Raw genomic sequence first — 17,092 nt, 5'->3', positions numbered from 1 at the left:
CTCCGATATATGGGGAGTCGACAGCTGCTTCTTTTCACCTGACAGTGAGGAGTTTCGCCAGGGGGGATGTAGCGCATGGGAGGATCACACTATTGCCCCAAGTTCCCCCTCCCCCCTGAACAAGCGTCCCGACCGATCGGAAGAGGCGCTAGTTTGCAGCGACCAGGACACACATCCACATTGGCTTCCCTCCCGCAGACACAGCCAATTATGTCTGTAGAGACGCCCGACCAAGCCAGAGGTAACACAAGGATTCGAACCGGAGATCCCTTCAAAAGATTAACTTAATAGAATCTCAAATAAGCATAGGACTTATTAATCTATATATCTGCAGTATTTTGTTAGCTTTTTGCAGTGCAGTGCAGTGTGTATGTGTCTCACCAGGTAGGTGAGGTGTGTGACTAGCTCTCTGTGAGCATCGTCTATGGTGCTGATGGTCGGCTCCACAGATAGGGTGTCTCCCAGAGACACCACGTACTTATCTGCGGAAATGTGCAGAAAGTTTTGTTGGCGTCGGTTGAAGGGAATGTAGGGACGCACTACGGTCTGGTGTTTGGCCTGCTGCTCTGGCCGCAGCCCATCCTGCACGGTCACAGCCTGGGACACACACAAGACAGAAAAGGAGGGAGTGTGAAGTTCACGTCATCGCTCTTACGCTTAGCAGGACCTGTTAACCAACATTGGTGCAAAGGTAAAATGCAATAATATGAAATACTACAATAATGAAAAAAAGTGCATTATGCGACAGTTGTTTCTGACTAAGCGATCTGATTGGCTGAGACCCGTGCTATTTCCAAATTGAAGAGCTGATTTCATCAACATCAACAGCAACTGACATTTCTCGGTCTCTGGTGGGCCAGTCTCTGCTCGCTAGCTCAATAAATGTCCGTTGCAATTTTATTTTTATTGTTTTTTTTTTTTTTTTTAATTTTCCACCTTTTTCTCTGCAATTGTATTTGGCCAATTACCCCACTCTTCTGAGCCATCCCGGTCGCTGCCCCACCCCCTCTGCCGATCCGGGGAGGGCTGCAAACTACCATATGCCTCCTCCTTCTTTTCAGTGAGGAGTTTCACCAGGGGGACGTAGCGCGTGGGAGGCTCACGCTATTTCCCCCAGTTCCCCCTCCTTCCCGAACAGGCGCCCCAACTGACCAGAGGAGGCGCTAGTGCAGCGAGCAGGACACATACACACATCCAGCTTCCCACCCGCAGACACGGCCTATTCTGTCTGTAGGGACACCCGGCCAAGCCGGAGGTAACACGGGGATTCGAACCGGCGATCCCAGTGTCGGTAGACAACGGAATAGACCGCCACGCCACCTGGACTAAATGTCCATTACTATTTTGTGTTAAAATATTACCCTTGCTGGACCAAGCACAGCTTCTCTATGGTTGGTCCACAAGAGAGGAAGTCCCGCCTACCACCTCTGGTGGACCAATCACTGCTGACTGAAGGAAAATGCATCATGGTTCATATGTGTAGCCTACGATTTTATCCCGGGAAATTTCGTACCAACACTTTTTAAAAACGGAAAAGCCTTCAGAAGCAAAGGCTTTCATGAATTTGGAGAGTACTGAATCATTGTTGTTTTACCATAGTTGGTCATAGATTGTAACAAAACAGACATTTGTTTATGTGAAACAGTTCAAGATTATCAATTTAAACAATGCAGCAGGTTTCTTGTGAAGAAAAAAAAAATCAAGATGTCATATGAAGAAGTACATGACCAAACAGCGTGCAGCATATTGTACTAACAGCAATGTTTTGTGGCATGAGGTCCTTGGGCATGTTGATGGTGACTCTGGAAGAGCCGGAGGCTACGACCAGCGGTGCTTCCAGCAGGCTCAGTTTGACTGGGACATTATGGGCCGGGGAACCGTCATGGTGGCTGACCTGGACCTGCACGGTTTGAGAAGAATGTAGCTTACCATGTCATCTTCATCCATGTCGTGGGCTATGAAAGCTGATGCATTTGTACGTAGTGACATATCAGATTTACAACCACTGGACAGACCGAGGGACAGATGGTACTGAGACAGACAGATCGACAGACAAATTGATAAAAGAATTCACTTTTTTGTCACTAATACATCTGAATTATAATGAGTCCAGTGAGCGTATTTAAATTATTTGAAGTGATGGTGACACACATCCTGTTCTGTCTGGTGCAGGACAGCAGGGTTCAATGATTTCAGTGGAAATCTGCACATGGACTTTCAAAATCATGCTAACTTCATTAAAAATAGCATTATTCCTTGTCCTGTCACCCTTTTTTTGAAGAGTTTATATCTTTGTGTTTAATTTCAAAGATCGCTTTAGGAATAAGCTTGTATTATAGGTATTTTCACTTCATGAATGACAACGAAGATGACTTTCCTATCTTCTGTGTTTCAACCCTGAGTTTACCGTGAAGTCGAAGGGCAAGCCTGGCTTGAAAAACTTTGGTTGGTCCTTGAAGGAGATGACGTAAGGAGACTCCACAATCTTGATGCCGGTCCTCAGCGCCTCCACCAGGTCACCGCCTAAGAGAAGCAGGAGACAGTCCATACAGGAAGGACAATTAATACCACACGGCGAATCTTGATAAATGCTTCATCAGTACAAATAAAACGTGATTTAATTCAACGGGGCGCATTTTCATTAGAAGGAGGTTCTGTCAGGGAGTTCGGGTAGCATAGTGGTCTATTCCGTTGCCTACCAGCATGGGGATCGCCGGTTCAAAACCCCGTGTTACCTCCGGCTTGGTCAGGTGTCTCTACAGACACAATTGGTCATGTCTGTGGGTGGGGAGCCAGATGTGGGTAGGTGTCCTGGTCGCTGCACTAGCGCCTCCTCTGGTCGGTAAGAGCCCCTGTTCGGGGGGGGGGGACTGGGGGGAATAGCGTGATCCTCCCACACGCTACGTCCCCCTGGTGAAACTCCTCACTGTCAGGTGAAAAGAAGCGGCTGGCAACTCCACATGTATCGGAGGAGGCGTGTGGTGGTCTGCAGCCCTCCCTGGATCGGCAAAGAGGGTGAAGCAGCGACCGGAAGGGCTCGGAAGAGTGGGGTAATTGGATGGGTACAACTGGGGAGAAAAGGGGGGAAAAAATCCCAAAAGAATAAAAAAAAAAAAAAAACAGTAAGAAGCTACCTGCTGCACTCTGAACTCGCTGGAGGCGGAAGAGTGACTTTTGGTTTATGCCCGTTAAGTCGTGATGGATTCTTTGAAAAGAAGAAGAAATGATTCCTAACTCACTTGCTTTCCAAATTTTCCAACACTAAATCTACCTATAGGATTATATATACCTGGCAAAGAGATGGCTGATGGAAGAAACATGAGTTTTCTTGTGACCAGAAGGCACGGGTGGATTACCGAACAGGCCTACCAGGGGCCCAAAGGACTCAGCGGGGCCCTAAGCCAAAGTTTCTGCGGGAAGTTGCTGTTAAACTTTGCATTTCTTGTTGCGTAGTCAAAGGGTTTAGTCATTCATGTCAATAACCGTACCCTAAAATTTAGTTTGTTGGAAGCAAGTCAGTGCACCCACCATGGCGGGGGGGGGGGGGCTTTTATGCATCTATGCCCAGGGACCCACTGTCTCATAACCCTTCTAAGCCAGAAGGACACAGGGCCACATCGCTGCAAATGGAAAATATGGACGAGGAAAATAAAGAAGTTTCACTTTTCCCTTCCCTCAAACCGCTGACATTCTCTTTAGCAAGGCAGTTTAAGCACTCTGGCCTTTTCTAGAGAGCTGCTTAGTGGCCAACAGCAGAAGTGCACAATGTAATTGTGCAAATCCGTACAAATGTGTGCTATTGTGCGGCACACTAGTGTTGAGAAAAGGCATGCGTGAACAGTAAAAACCCTTCAGCGGCTTGAAAAAGGCAAATCTCATAACCACCGGCACAAAAAAAAAAGGGGGGGGGGCACTTCCTTCATGACCTTTGTCGGTGAATCACAGGATTAAATTACAGGAAGAACCAAAGAAAACAAACACTGGAAAAATTCCTGGCATGAGGGTTTTCCTACGTGTCCTCGTCATGCTGAGGCATGAAGAAATCCAGGCCTTTGGCCTCTCTACCCCCTGCACCCCTTAGTTCACCACGATGTGTGTTTGTCCATGGGTATAAAGGTTGTGTTGACACACATCTGATTACACATCACGTCAAAGTTTGGAGTGTTGGCTCACAAAAATGTAGGAAGGTTTATAGATAAGGTGCAAAATCCATGGAGTAACGGCCAACTAAACAATGTGGAATATGATAAGAGAAGAATACAAACTGGGCCACACATTAAAAATAATTCAATGGTGTACCTATGATCCTGGTAAATTTACCAGTCAATCTTCGTTCCAATCCTCACCTGTGGTCATGAGCTTTGGGTAGTGACCGAAAGGGTGAGATCGCAGATACAAGCAACGGAAATGAGTTTCCTCCGTAGGGTGTCTGGGCTCAGCCTTAGAGATAGGGTGAGGAGCTCAGGCATTTGGAGGGAGTTCAGAGTAGAGCCGCTGCTCCTTCGAATTGAAAGGAGCCAGTTGAGATGGTTCGGGTATCTGATTAGGATGCCTCCTGGGCGGCTTCCTTTGGAGGTGTACCAGGCATGGCCAACTGGGTGGAGACCCCGGGGTAGACCCAGAACTCGCTGGAGGGATTACATGTCCAATCTGGCCTGGGAACGCCTTGGGATCCCCCAGAAGGAGCTGGAGGGCGTTGCTGGGGAGAGGGACGTCTGGAGTGCCCTACTTAGCTTGCTGCCACCGTGACCTGACCCCGGAGAAGTGGCTGAAGATGAGATGAGACCTATGATCCTGTCTCCTGTTGGGAGACAGTGTGGACTTCAGGAAGCCAACCACTGGCACATATTCTGGGAGTGCCCCATGTTAAGACCTTTCTGGGCAGAGCTTCACAAAGCATTGAAAAGAATGCTTCACAATGATCACCCTTTCAATTTTCCTCAGCATTCTTAGGAAATGCCGATTTCCAGGCAGGACAGCCGGATGAATATTTGCTTAGTATTTTGACATGTGCTGGTAAAAAAAAAGCACTCACAAGGCGTTGGTTACTTCCTGAACCCCCCCCCCCCCCAATACAGGAGTGGATAGATGTAGTAAACAAAATTTCTGTAATGGAAAAGATTACGTTTTCCCTCCGTGTTCAGAAAAATAAGTTTGTTAAATTCTGGACCAAGTGGGTCAAATATGTGAGGCACCTTAAGGCCAGATTTTGTGGAGATATTGAATTAATTAGATTTTAATACACCCTCTCTCTCTACCTTCACACTCCTTTTCCCTACCGCGCACTGGGAACCTTCACACGCTCCCCACCACAAACTGGGAATCCTCATATCACCTCTCTCCCATATAGAGTCTTATGTACACACTTTACCTCTCCCAAAATGTATTAAGTTCTTAAAGTTTGCTTTTTTTTTACAAATATATTTTGTTTTTTTACTTTCTCTTGTAGGTGAAGAAAAACCCTCAACAGCAGAGGAAAATTAAACTGTTCTTGTTTTGATATAAATTTTGGAATATAGTATATATTACAAAATGTGAAAAATAAAGAATTTTTAAAAAAAGTTTGGAGACTTCAAGCACTGATGTGCAGTCTCGATAGCCAACGATATCGATAAAAACAGGCGACCTCAGCTAAAAGTTACACTAAAAACATACTACCTCAGCGGGTAAAAACAAGAATTTCTAACCTAACTTCACAATTTTTCATGACCTCAATAGTATTTCTGGGACATCTGATAAGTTTTTTTTTTTTATCGTTTTCCAGGTTTTTTCCATGACTGTATAAGTAGTGGATAAATCTTCAGGTTTTCCAGGACACGTGGGGACCCTGGGAAGTCCTTGTACTGCACAGTATGGAAAAACCCAAACTGTCTGGCATGTGAGGAGGGTCAGACAAATGCTGACGAGTACTTGTAAGTATCATTTGAGCTGGAGTGGCCGAGAATACCGTAAAACCATTCGGGGGTAACAACCTCTGTCACTGGGATCAATGAGACTTTGGCCTGCGACCCAAATGTTGCCGGGTTGAATCCCTTGACAAACTGAATGAGGCTGATGGCAACAACTCCTGCTAGGACCAGGTCAGTGTCATCGACCTGCTTCAGTCGTTTGGTTGTGTACCTCGCACGTGTCCTGTGTTCTGAGAGCGTAAACAAAACCTGTCATCCTCTTCTGGGTTTTGGAGAAATGATGCTTCACCGGTTCTTCATCTTCTTAGTCATTGTAAACTTTCCCGGGTGTGGAGTTTGACCGTTTTCTATTCTTGTATGTACCCAGGGAAGATGGTTGTTAGGCATGCCCACACATTTCAGCACCACACGGTGCAAAATTCACAAGTTACACAACAGCTGTTTGTGATCAAGCAATCCGATTGGCCAAGAGCCGTGTGTTATTTACTATAACATCACAGGAGCCGCATCATCATCATCATCATCATCAGGTCGAGTATCCTCGGATGGATCTGACCCTCTCATGCCACCCATCTCTGTCCTGCGTAGCAGCTGGAAGATCCTCAGATGGACGTCCTGTGTCGTCGACAAGTTAATTGATGTAATTTCTTGCAGGCCTTCCCACACATGTCTTTCCACGTTTGGGTGACCAAAGCAGAGTGTCGCTTGCAAGTTCTTCCTTGCTGCTCCAGCAATGACCAGCAAATCGAACCCTTCGTTCTCAGATAGTGTTTGAGATGGCGGGTATAGTAACATAGAGACACTTCTTTGTAGGCTGCTTCTTCCGGGATACATTTAGTGCAGCACGCAGCATTCTGGTGAAAGCCCCATCAAGTTTGGATTCAAGCTGTTTAGTGAGGGTCCAAGAAGATGCTCCATAAGTAAGAACGGACTCAACTGCTGCTCAAAAAAATTTCGAGCCGCATCACTTTACCTGTATTACTCTGCCTCCGACAGCTGATTTTATCAACAGCTGATTTAAAAAAAAATAAAATAAAATACACAACTTAATTTCAGCTGGACTTTAAAAATATATATTTAAAACAATGTTTCCGGGTTTCTTTACTTTGTAATAAAAGCGATAGAACACAAGAGAGTGTGTTATCGTGAATAACATCAAGTAACTCCCAGTCACTCCTGAGAGCTACCCAGTAAAACCACAGCTTTTAACTGTAGGCCAATGATTAGTCTTACCAAATTAAAATATTTTACAGCAAATGCAAGTTTCACAATAAGGGTTCTTGTATTTGTTTAGTACCACATTTTAGCAATATCATAGAAAGCAACTGTGTAGATTTAAAATGCTCGTTCCTGTCCGGGTAGCATAGTGGTCTATTCCGTTGCCTACTAACACAGGGATCGCCTGTTCGAATCCCTGTGTTACCTCCAGCTTGGTCAGGCGTCCCTACAGACACAATTGGCTGTGTCTGCGGGTAGGGACGCCAGATGTGGGTATGTGTCCTGGTCACTGCACTAGCGCCTCCTCCGGTCGGTCGGGGCGCCAGTTCGGTGGGGGTGGGGACTGGGAGGGAGGGAATAGCGTGATCCTCCCACGTGCTACATCCCCCTGGCGAAACTCCTCACTGTCAGGTGAAAAGAAGCAGCTGGCGACTCCACATGTATGGAGGACACATGTGGTAGTCTGCAGCCCTCCCCGGATTGGCAGAGGGGGTGGAGCAGTGACCGGGATGGCTCGGAAGAGTGGGGAAATTGGCCGGGTACAATTGGGGAGGAAAAAAGAGAGGAAAAAATGCTGGTTCCTAGCATATCTATAAATTTCTACATGTCATATCTGGCTCCGGAGTGTATGTATTACAACTGTAATGCAGTATTTTACCACTGTAAAGGCACTATGGCTACATCGGCAAATGCTTACCTGACTTGGTAAGGACGGAGGCCTTCACGTACACAGAGCAGCCGACCACAGACCTGATGTCGGGGTAAGCTTGCCTGAGCTCGTCCATGCTCAGTTTGGCAACTCCATTATTCAGCTGCAAGACATCAAGAGGTTGAATGAGGGACTGTGCAGAGCACAATAGGTGCATGGTTTCATTACAAATCATACGTTACTGTGTAATCACAGCCAGAATCTGATTTATTTGCAAAGAATGCCAACATATACAAGGTACTTGACTTGGTGTTTTGGTTCTCTTCAAATAACATACTGTATATAGACTAGACTATCCAAACAATATCCTCTAAACGCTGTATGGACATAAAGCCATGAAGTGGAAATCACAGGTTTCAAAGGGAGTGAAGTGCAGCTTAACATGAGATCATCACAGAGGTAAATCCATTGGGGTAAAAGGTCAGTCAGCTGACAGAACAGGGGCCCAGCTGACAGACCAGCTGACAGACCATTCTTAACCCATTCTGTAGGGCAGGGCAGGCCCCCAGCTGGCAGGGCAGGCCCAGCTGGCAGGGTAGGCCCAGAGCAGATCTTAACCCATTCTTTACACAGGGATACTTCGATACAAATGGCATCAGATGAGACGACATTACTGACTAATAGAACATATTTTCATTGAAGTTGTGCTTCATAGGCGTCCGGGTAGCCCAGACGCCTATGAACACGTACCAACACGTGCCTACCAACACAGGGATCGCTGGTTCGAATCCCCGTGTTACCTCTGGCTTGGGCAGTTGTCCCTACAGACACAATTGGCCGTGTCTGTGGGTGGGAAGCTGGATGTGGCATTAGTGCCTCCTCTGGTTGCTCAGGGCGCCTGCTTAGGGGGGAGGGGGAACTGGGGGGAATAGCGTGATCCTCCCACGCGCTATGTCGCCCTGGTGAAACACCTCACTGTCAGGTGAAAAGAAGCGGCTGGCGACTCCACATGTATCAGAGGAGGCATGTGATAGTCTGCAGCCCTCCCCAGCTCGGCAGAGGAGGTGGAGCAATGACCGGGACGGCTCGGAAAAGTGGGGTATTTGGCCGGGTGCAACTGTGGAGAAAAATGGGGAAAAAAAACCAAAAGAAGTCGTGCTTCATTATCAGGATGGTGAGACACTTGTCACCACCTTTTCTTTGACCAAGTCTTTTTTTCCTCCTTTCTGTCCCATTTTTTTCTTATGTGTGTTGATTGTGTGTAGTGTGTGTGTGTGTGTGTGTGTGTGTGTGCGTTCGCACACACATACAAAGCCCTACATATGCTCTAGTACGTACAGAACTCTGCTGCCGGGGTTCACCCCACCCTCATCCACTGGCTCCCAGTGACCTTCAAAATCCTCCTACTTACTCGCAAATCCCTGCATGCCCTAGCACCCCAGTACCTATCAGACCGCCTCGACTTCTTCACCTCTTCCCGGAATCTCCATTCCTCTGACATGGGTCTAACATATTCAAAGGTATGACTTTGATGCAGTTTGATGGATGAGAAAGTTGTGTATTGGACGGCACCTCACCAGTTAAAGTGTATTCTCTGTACAGCCCAAGCCGGTGTGTTACAGTGACTTACATCAAACACGTTCTTCACAGACGGTAACCTCTTCAGTTCCTTGTTTTGCTCCACACCAAAAACCACATAGGCTGTTCCCTCCACTTGCTCCCCATACAGGTACCTTTAACACAGCACATTTTTAGGAGGTTGTATTAAAATGGTTAGAAAAATAAAAATAACTGCCAGTGGAATTATGTATCTGAATTTAATGGAAAACAAATCTCGGCATGAGCATAATCACAATTGTTGTGCACTGTTTATATGTCTGTCTGTGTGGGGGAGATGTATATTTGCTTACAACCATTAATGTGTACACATGCATACAGCATACATGCATGCAGGTCTGTGACAGCATCTATACATATATATATATATATATATATATATATATATACACACACACACACACACACACACACACACACACACACACACACAAACACACACACACATACCGTGCATCCGGAAAGTATTCACACCCCTTCACTTTCCCCACATTTTGTTATGTTACAGCCTTATCCCAAAGTGGATTAAATTCCTTTTTTTTCTCATCAATCTACACACAATACCCCATAATGACAAAGCGAAAAAGGTTTTGTAGAAATTTTTGCAAATTTATTAAAAATAAAAAACTGAAATATTGCATGTACATAAGTATTCACACCCTTTACTCAGTACTTGGTTGAGGCACCCTTGGCAGCGATTACAGCCTCAAGTCTTCTTGGGTATGAAGCTACAAGCTTGGCACACCTATATATGGGGTAATTCTCCCATTCTTCTCTGCAGATCCTCTCGAGCTCTGTAAGGTTAGATGGGGAGTGTCGCTGCACAGCTATTTTCAGGTCTTTCCAAAAATGTTCAATGGGGTTCAAGTCTGGGCTCTGGCTGGGCCACTCAAGGACATTCACAGACTTGTCCCGAAGCCACTCCTTCATTGTCTTGGCTGTGTGCTTAGGGTCGTTGTCGTGTTGAAAGGTAAACCTTCGCCCCAGTCTGAGGTCCTGAGCGCTCTGGAGCAGGTTTTCATCAAGGATCTCTCTGTACTTTGCTCCATTCATCTTTCCCTCGATCCTGACTAGTCTCCCAGTTCCTGCTGCTGAAAAACATCCCCACAGCATGATGCTGCCACCACCATGCTTCACTGTAGGGATGGTATTAGCAAGGTGATGAGAGGTGCCCGGTTTCCTCCAGACGTGACTTTTGGCGTTCAGGCCCAACAGTTCAATCTAGGTTTCATCAGACCAGAGAGTCTTGTTTCTCATGGTCTGAGAGTCCTTTAGGTGCTTTCTGGTAAACTCCAAGCAGGCTGTCATGTGCCTTTTACTGAGCAAAGGCTTCCGTCTGGCCACTCTACCATAAAGGCCTGATTGGTGGAGTGCTGCAGAGATGGCTGTCCTTCTGGAAGGTTCTCCCATCGCCACAGAGGAACGCTGGAGCTCTGTCAGAGTGACCATCGGGTTCTTGGTCACCTCCCTGACCAAGGCCCTTCTCCCCCGATTGCTCAGTTTGGCTGGGCGGCCAGCTCTAGGAAGAGTCCTGGTGGATTCAAACTTCTTCCATTTACGAATGATGGAGACCACTGTGCTCTTCGGGACCTTCAAAGCTGTAGAAATTTTTTTGTATCCTTCCCCAGATCTGTGCCTCGATACAATCCTGTCTCGGAGGTCCACAGACAATTCCTTTGACTTCATGGCTTGGTTTCTGCTCTGACATGCACTGTCAACGGTGGGACCTTATATAGACAGGTGTGTGCCTTTCCAAATCATGTCCGATCAATTGAATTTACTACGAGTGGAGTCCAATCAAGATGTAGAAACATCTCAAGGATGATCAGTAGAAACAGAATGAACCTGAGCTCCATTTTGAGTGTCATAGCAAAGGGTGTGAATACTTATGTACATGCAATATTTCAGTTTTTTTATTTTTAATAAATTTGCAAAAATTTCTACAAAACCTTTTTCACTTTGTCATTATGGGGTATTGTGTGTAAATTGATGGGGGGGGGGAATTTAATCCATTTTGGAATAAGGCTGTAACATAACAAAATGTGGGGAAAGTGAAGGGGTGTGAATACTTTCCGGATGCACTGTATATGTGTGTGTTTGTGTGTGTGTATCTTATATATATATATATATATATAGTGTGTGTGTGTGTGTGTGTGTTTTAGACTGACTTGGCTGAGATCTCTACGGCCAGCTCCGTGTCATCCAGGCTTAGGAAAGACTTCTGGGGAGTCAAGGTTACGTTGAAGGCAGGAAGCACTGAAATACAGCAAACAGTCCACGTAAATACATGACACCTCAGCTTCATTAATTTACTCTATACACTCACTTCATTTCAATTTAGGTTACGGGTAGGTGGAGACTATCCCAGCGGGCATTGGGTAAAAGACAGCAAGATGGTTGGAAGATAGAAGGCTGTTGCAGAATTAAAGATCTCCATAGTCAATCTCTCTTAGAGTATTTACACTTTGGAAACAGTACGGTATACTTTCAATACTTTACATTTTGCTTTTATACCACTTTTTATTTTTACCTTAAACTTTTTTAATCACATATCATCTAAATCCACCTTTCATTTAGAGAAAGCGATTCAATGCATGAGCCGCACTTTTTGTAACTGATAGAACACTAGAACGACCAGGATTTCACTCCTACCTAAAACGACCATGGGCGGTCAAAATGACCCCTGGCTTTTAAACTCTATATTCTGTCAAGATAAATACTCAATTGCGATATTAATCATTGCATATGTAAGTATGTCTGTTTGGAAACGACTGACATCAAAATTAACATTTTAACAACTATAATACTATTTTTAAACTATGTAAACTTCAGAGAGAAATGGTCGAACTTGAACGGCAAAATTGACAAAGTTGAAAATATTACCTGAAATACAAAACAGAAAACACATATTGCTAAACTAACAAACGTACGGAGGCCTATAAAACTTGAAATATAAAAGAAAATAAAAGAAAAAGGAAAAGAACTGAAAATAACCACTGAAACGGTGCCAAACAACGACCGGAAATTAAAAACTGCTAGAGCCGTTGTCCGTCAAAACGACTGTTTTTAAACTCTATATTCTGTCAAGATAAATACCCAGTTGAGATATTAATGCTTTACACACTATGTTAGTATGTCTGTTATGAAACTAACTGACACCAAAATTAACATTTTAACAACCTTAATACTATTTTTCAAACAATTTAAAATGGCCGCTGTCCAACGCCTGTACATACTGCAACGCCTCGGTGGTAGCCATGATGCGTCTGAAACGGCGGCTGTAACCAGACATGTTGGAAATAATCAAGTTCAGACTATTAATCTGCACTGGAGAACGCTGGCGTGTTTCTTGGACAGAGCAACGAACGTCGCGAAGGAAATGACGCGAACAACCCGCGTCATAAAGTGACACGACGCGCACGATGACGCACAAATTACGCGCGGTCATTTTGATTGTTCGTGGTCGTTTTAGGTCGAGCTTATCGTAACGTTATTTTTGTGCAGTTGATCTCAAGCTAATTGTAATGCGAATATGTGCAATTAGAGGCCCATTCGGTTTCCCCCACAAACTTGCTAAACTTTGAAAAACCAAAACGGTCAAAATGACCGGCTTGGTCGTTCTATTCTTTTATGTCAACTGTTGCTAAGATAGCTAAAGTGTTAGTGACCACAAGGCGACATCACTAACCGCTCGGCTAAAGGGTCAGACCTGTTAGCTAGGGGCTAATAATGTGCTCAAACAAGGTGCTTTTGACCATTCCTCGTGCTAGACTGAAGTCCAGGGGTGACCGAGGCTTTTCTGGCTGGGCCCCCACACTCTAGATTCCTTTTAAAAATGCATTTTATTAGACTTGCTTGTACGGAACCTGTGAGATGTTTGATTTTGTTTGAAATATTTTTATAAACTTTTTTATTTCTATACTTTATCTGTCAGGTAACTTTCATTTTATTTTGACATGTAAAGCACTTTGTAATCAAGTTTTTTTTCCCCCAATTGTATCCGGCCAATTACCCCACTTTTCCGAGCCATCCCGGTCGCTGCTCCACCTCCCTCTGCCGATCCGGGGAGGGCTGCAGACTACCACGTGCCTCCTCCCGATACATGTGGAGTTGCCAGCCGCTTCTTTTCACCTGACAGCGAGGCGTTTCGCCAGGGGGCACGTAGCGCGTGGGAGGCTCACGCTATTCCTCCCAGTTCCCCCTCCACCCCGAACAGGTGCCCCAACCAACCAGAGGAGGCGCTCGTGCAGCGACCAGGACACATACCCGCATCCGGCTTCCCTCCCGCAGACACGGTCAATTGTGTCTGTAGGGGACGCCCGACCAAGCCGGAGGCAACACGGGGATTCGAACCAGAGATCCCCGTGTTGCCAGGCAACGGAATAGACCGCTACGCCACCCGGACGCCCGACCTTTGTAATCAAAAAATAAGTGCTATAAATAAATACATGAATGACTGAAAATGAGGGATAAAAGCAGTGGAATAATGCAAAGGTAGGGAGAACATGCAACCCAGGACCCTTTTTGTCTTCTCGGACAAAAAATGAATGCCGACATGAAGGTGTCATTTTGAAAGGTACTGGAGAAATAAATAACTCGATCTCTCTCACATTTACTCACATAAACATGCATGTGGATACAAACACACACAAAAAAACTATAATACATGCAGACACACACAGTAAGACTGCAATAAACAACCTACCGTATTTCTTCACCTCAAACTGGGAACTGAAGGTGTTCTGTTGCCAGTGGTCGAACTTGGCAATCACCGCCCATTTTCCTTCACTGTCAGACACAGTCCATCATGTAAGCGTGGAAAGGGATTTGAAACTCACTTGCTGACTTGGTCAGTTTGAAGAAGAAAATATCACATTAACAAGGCTTACCTTGTGCAAAGGCATGTGAGGAATAGGGAAACTGGGAGCTAAACCCCCTGGATCAACTAGAGAAATTAATGTGGGGACCTGTGCTGAATTGCCTTTAACGTCACACCAAAATTGAAAAAAACACCAAAAAACACTTTTTTGTGGGCCCCCCCCCATCCCCACTTTTTTTTTCTTCTCTCTTTCCTCCCCAGTAGTATTTGGCCAATTACCCCACTCTTCCGAGCCGTCTCGGTCGCTGCTCCACCCCCTCTGCCAATCCGGGGAGGGCTGCAGACTACCACGTCTCCTCCCATACATGTGGAGTCACCAGCCGTTTCGTTTCACCTGACAGTGGGGAGTTTCACCAGGGGGACCTAGCACGTGGGAGGATCACACTATTCGCCCCAGTTACCCCTCCCCCCTGAACCGGCGCCCTGACTGACCAGAGGAGGCGCTAGTGCAGCGACCAGGACACATGACCCACATCCGGGTTCCCACCCGCAGACACAGACAATTATGTCTGTGGGGACGCCCGACCAAGCCGGATGTGCTCCCTCAGTTCAGCTTCTCCCCCCCCCCCTTTTCTCGCTAATTGTACTTGGCCAATTACCCTACTCTTCACATCCGGCTTCCCACCCGCAGACACGGCCAGTTGTGTCTGTAGAGGCGCCCGACCAAGCCGGAGACAACACGGGGATTCGAACCGCCAACCCCCGTGTTGGTAGGCAACGGAATAGACCGCTACGCTACCCGGGCACCCAGTTCAGCTTCTCTCAGCCGATCTCCCCCCCCCCCCCGATACTGATGATGTCATCAGACACACTCATTTACAAACAGCCAATCAGATCAAATGATCAGATTATGAATGCCCGGCCACCCATGCCACCAACCCTTGCTTTAACTTGTCACTCAAAGGTCGGCTTATGAATATGAATGAGGACCCGACTACTCCCTCACAGTTCTGGAGACAATTGAGAACATTTCTGAATAAAGGTATAAAAACACAACATTAGTCATTTACAAAAACAAGAAATGCTGCTAAATGTTTAACTTGGCCGTCCTCGAGCTTTTCAGACACGAAAGGTTAAATCTGATTACCGATTTGAGTCCGACTCAACAACGAGCCCCCCAACTCCCTGACTGTCTTTTCAGAAGAAGGATGGTTGTTTCTGGGCACTTGTGGACAGGTATGACTGTGTGAATTTAAAATGTGATCTGTGTGCGCTTTGCAAAATCCTGACCAGGATGAACAAAGGGTTGGAAATAAAAAATGTCACTGAAAGAATTACAAGCGATGCGCGTCCATCTTACTTGACAAATTTGGAGAGAGCGAAAGTTTCAGCAACGACACCGTCGATGGCTCTGGTCCTGGAGAACTGTTTGACCACTATGCCTTCTGGATTCTGACATATACACACACACACACACATACACATGGAAACCCATAAAAACACACATGCAGGAAAGGGGAGGTTTCAGCAAAGACGCCATTACCATCGCCGCTGTTCCTGGAGAACATTTTTACTACAATACTCCTTCTAAATTCTGACAAATACACATAGAGACCCATTAACCTAACCTGCGAGACATTCAGCTTTCAGAGTCTGGTGTGGACATACGATAAACAACCAGCCTTCTTCTGCTGGCCCTGACATGGGGATGCTGCCTGTGTTTTACTGTGTTTATGCCGCTGCCTTGGGAGCATCCCTATGGTCCTTCTTTTGGCATCATATCATCTGAGAACATCGAGTTTAAAAAAATAAAGGGAATTTGCATTTGTTACCTGAAACTCTAGAGTGATGGAGCTGTTAAAGGCCATGAAAGATGGAGCGGACACAAAGGCTCTACACATCACTGGGGAGAGAGAGGGAAAGAGCTATGTAAACTAAGAGTTTTACAACTGTTGTTCAGCAGACAATAGCAGTTGAGTTTGGACATAAAAATGTGTAAGTGTGTTATTATGTGACACTACTGGAAAAATAAAAGTTATTCTTCTGGCACAGAGTTTAAACGTTTTGATGCTTCCCTGCTTTTGATTAAATCTTGATGACGTGAGCAGTTGCCCCGATCTTTTCTAACATCGAAGTTATCAACAAAGGTGCCTCGCACAAGGAATGGCAATATCATATCCTGCGTTATGTCATATGTTATTTGAGTTATCAAAAAGGCCACTTCCATCGTAGCTGCAATGTTAAATTAGACCCTGACACCTCCTGAGGACTCAATATTGATATTGTGGTGTCCAAAAATACTACATACTGAACCTATGTAGTAGCATTTACAAGACCTTTATTTTGCAGGGGCAGTACTCGATCTGATTCTGGCACAAGGTGCTTTTGTTTCTGATCTGACCATCTCTCCTCTTACATCTGCTGTGTCAAACCACTTTCTTATCAAATTTCAGGTGGCACACTCGTCCTGGCAGCTGTGGCACCAACGTGTTCAGCATTGGTCATATCAGCCCATCAACCCTGACAGCGCTTGGTGATAGAATGCCAGAGGCCCTGGCTCCTTTCACTGTATTGACTGGCTCTGTCAATAGCTTTACTAGTTGTCTAAGTGCAAATATTTCTAGCCTTCTTGAGTCAGTGGCACCTCTAATTAGAAAACAAAGAAAATCAACACCCTAGTTCACCGACGAGACACATGTGCTTAAACTGGCCTGTAGGAAATATGACCGGAAATGGCGTAAATCCAAACTTGAAGTCTTTCATCTTGCATTGCATAACTGTGAAGTTATAAGTGAGCCTTGTCAGCAGCTAAGGCAGCATATTTTTTCTCCTAATTAATATCAATAAACACAAGCCTAGATTTCTCTTTGACACTGTAGC

The 17,092-nt window shown here is 45.5% G+C and overlaps 1 protein-coding gene across 1 annotated transcript in view; it reads right to left on the bottom strand.

Annotated features, from left to right (window-relative positions):
- c3b.2 (complement component c3b, tandem duplicate 2) overlaps positions 1 to 17,092 on the bottom strand; it is a 75,638-nt gene that overhangs the window by 50,988 nt on the left and 7,558 nt on the right. The window contains exons 6-14 of the mRNA XM_056279726.1: positions 16,045 to 16,115; positions 15,573 to 15,664; positions 14,099 to 14,181; positions 11,562 to 11,649; positions 9,407 to 9,509; positions 7,825 to 7,939; positions 2,408 to 2,523; positions 1,757 to 1,900; positions 382 to 597 (exon numbers count right to left, since the gene is read on the bottom strand). Coding sequence (XP_056135701.1) covers positions 382 to 597; positions 1,757 to 1,900; positions 2,408 to 2,523; positions 7,825 to 7,939; positions 9,407 to 9,509; positions 11,562 to 11,649; positions 14,099 to 14,181; positions 15,573 to 15,664; positions 16,045 to 16,115 — 1,028 coding nt within the window. The remainder of the gene's footprint in view (positions 1 to 381; positions 598 to 1,756; positions 1,901 to 2,407; positions 2,524 to 7,824; positions 7,940 to 9,406; positions 9,510 to 11,561; positions 11,650 to 14,098; positions 14,182 to 15,572; positions 15,665 to 16,044; positions 16,116 to 17,092) is intronic.

Source organism: Lampris incognitus, chromosome 5 (assembly GCF_029633865.1).
Source record: "Lampris incognitus isolate fLamInc1 chromosome 5, fLamInc1.hap2, whole genome shotgun sequence".
Classification (NCBI taxonomy): Eukaryota; Metazoa; Chordata; class Actinopteri; order Lampriformes; family Lampridae; genus Lampris; species Lampris incognitus.
The sequence above is the reverse complement of the archived record's forward strand: the minus strand, read 5'-3'. Positions and strand labels throughout refer to the sequence as shown.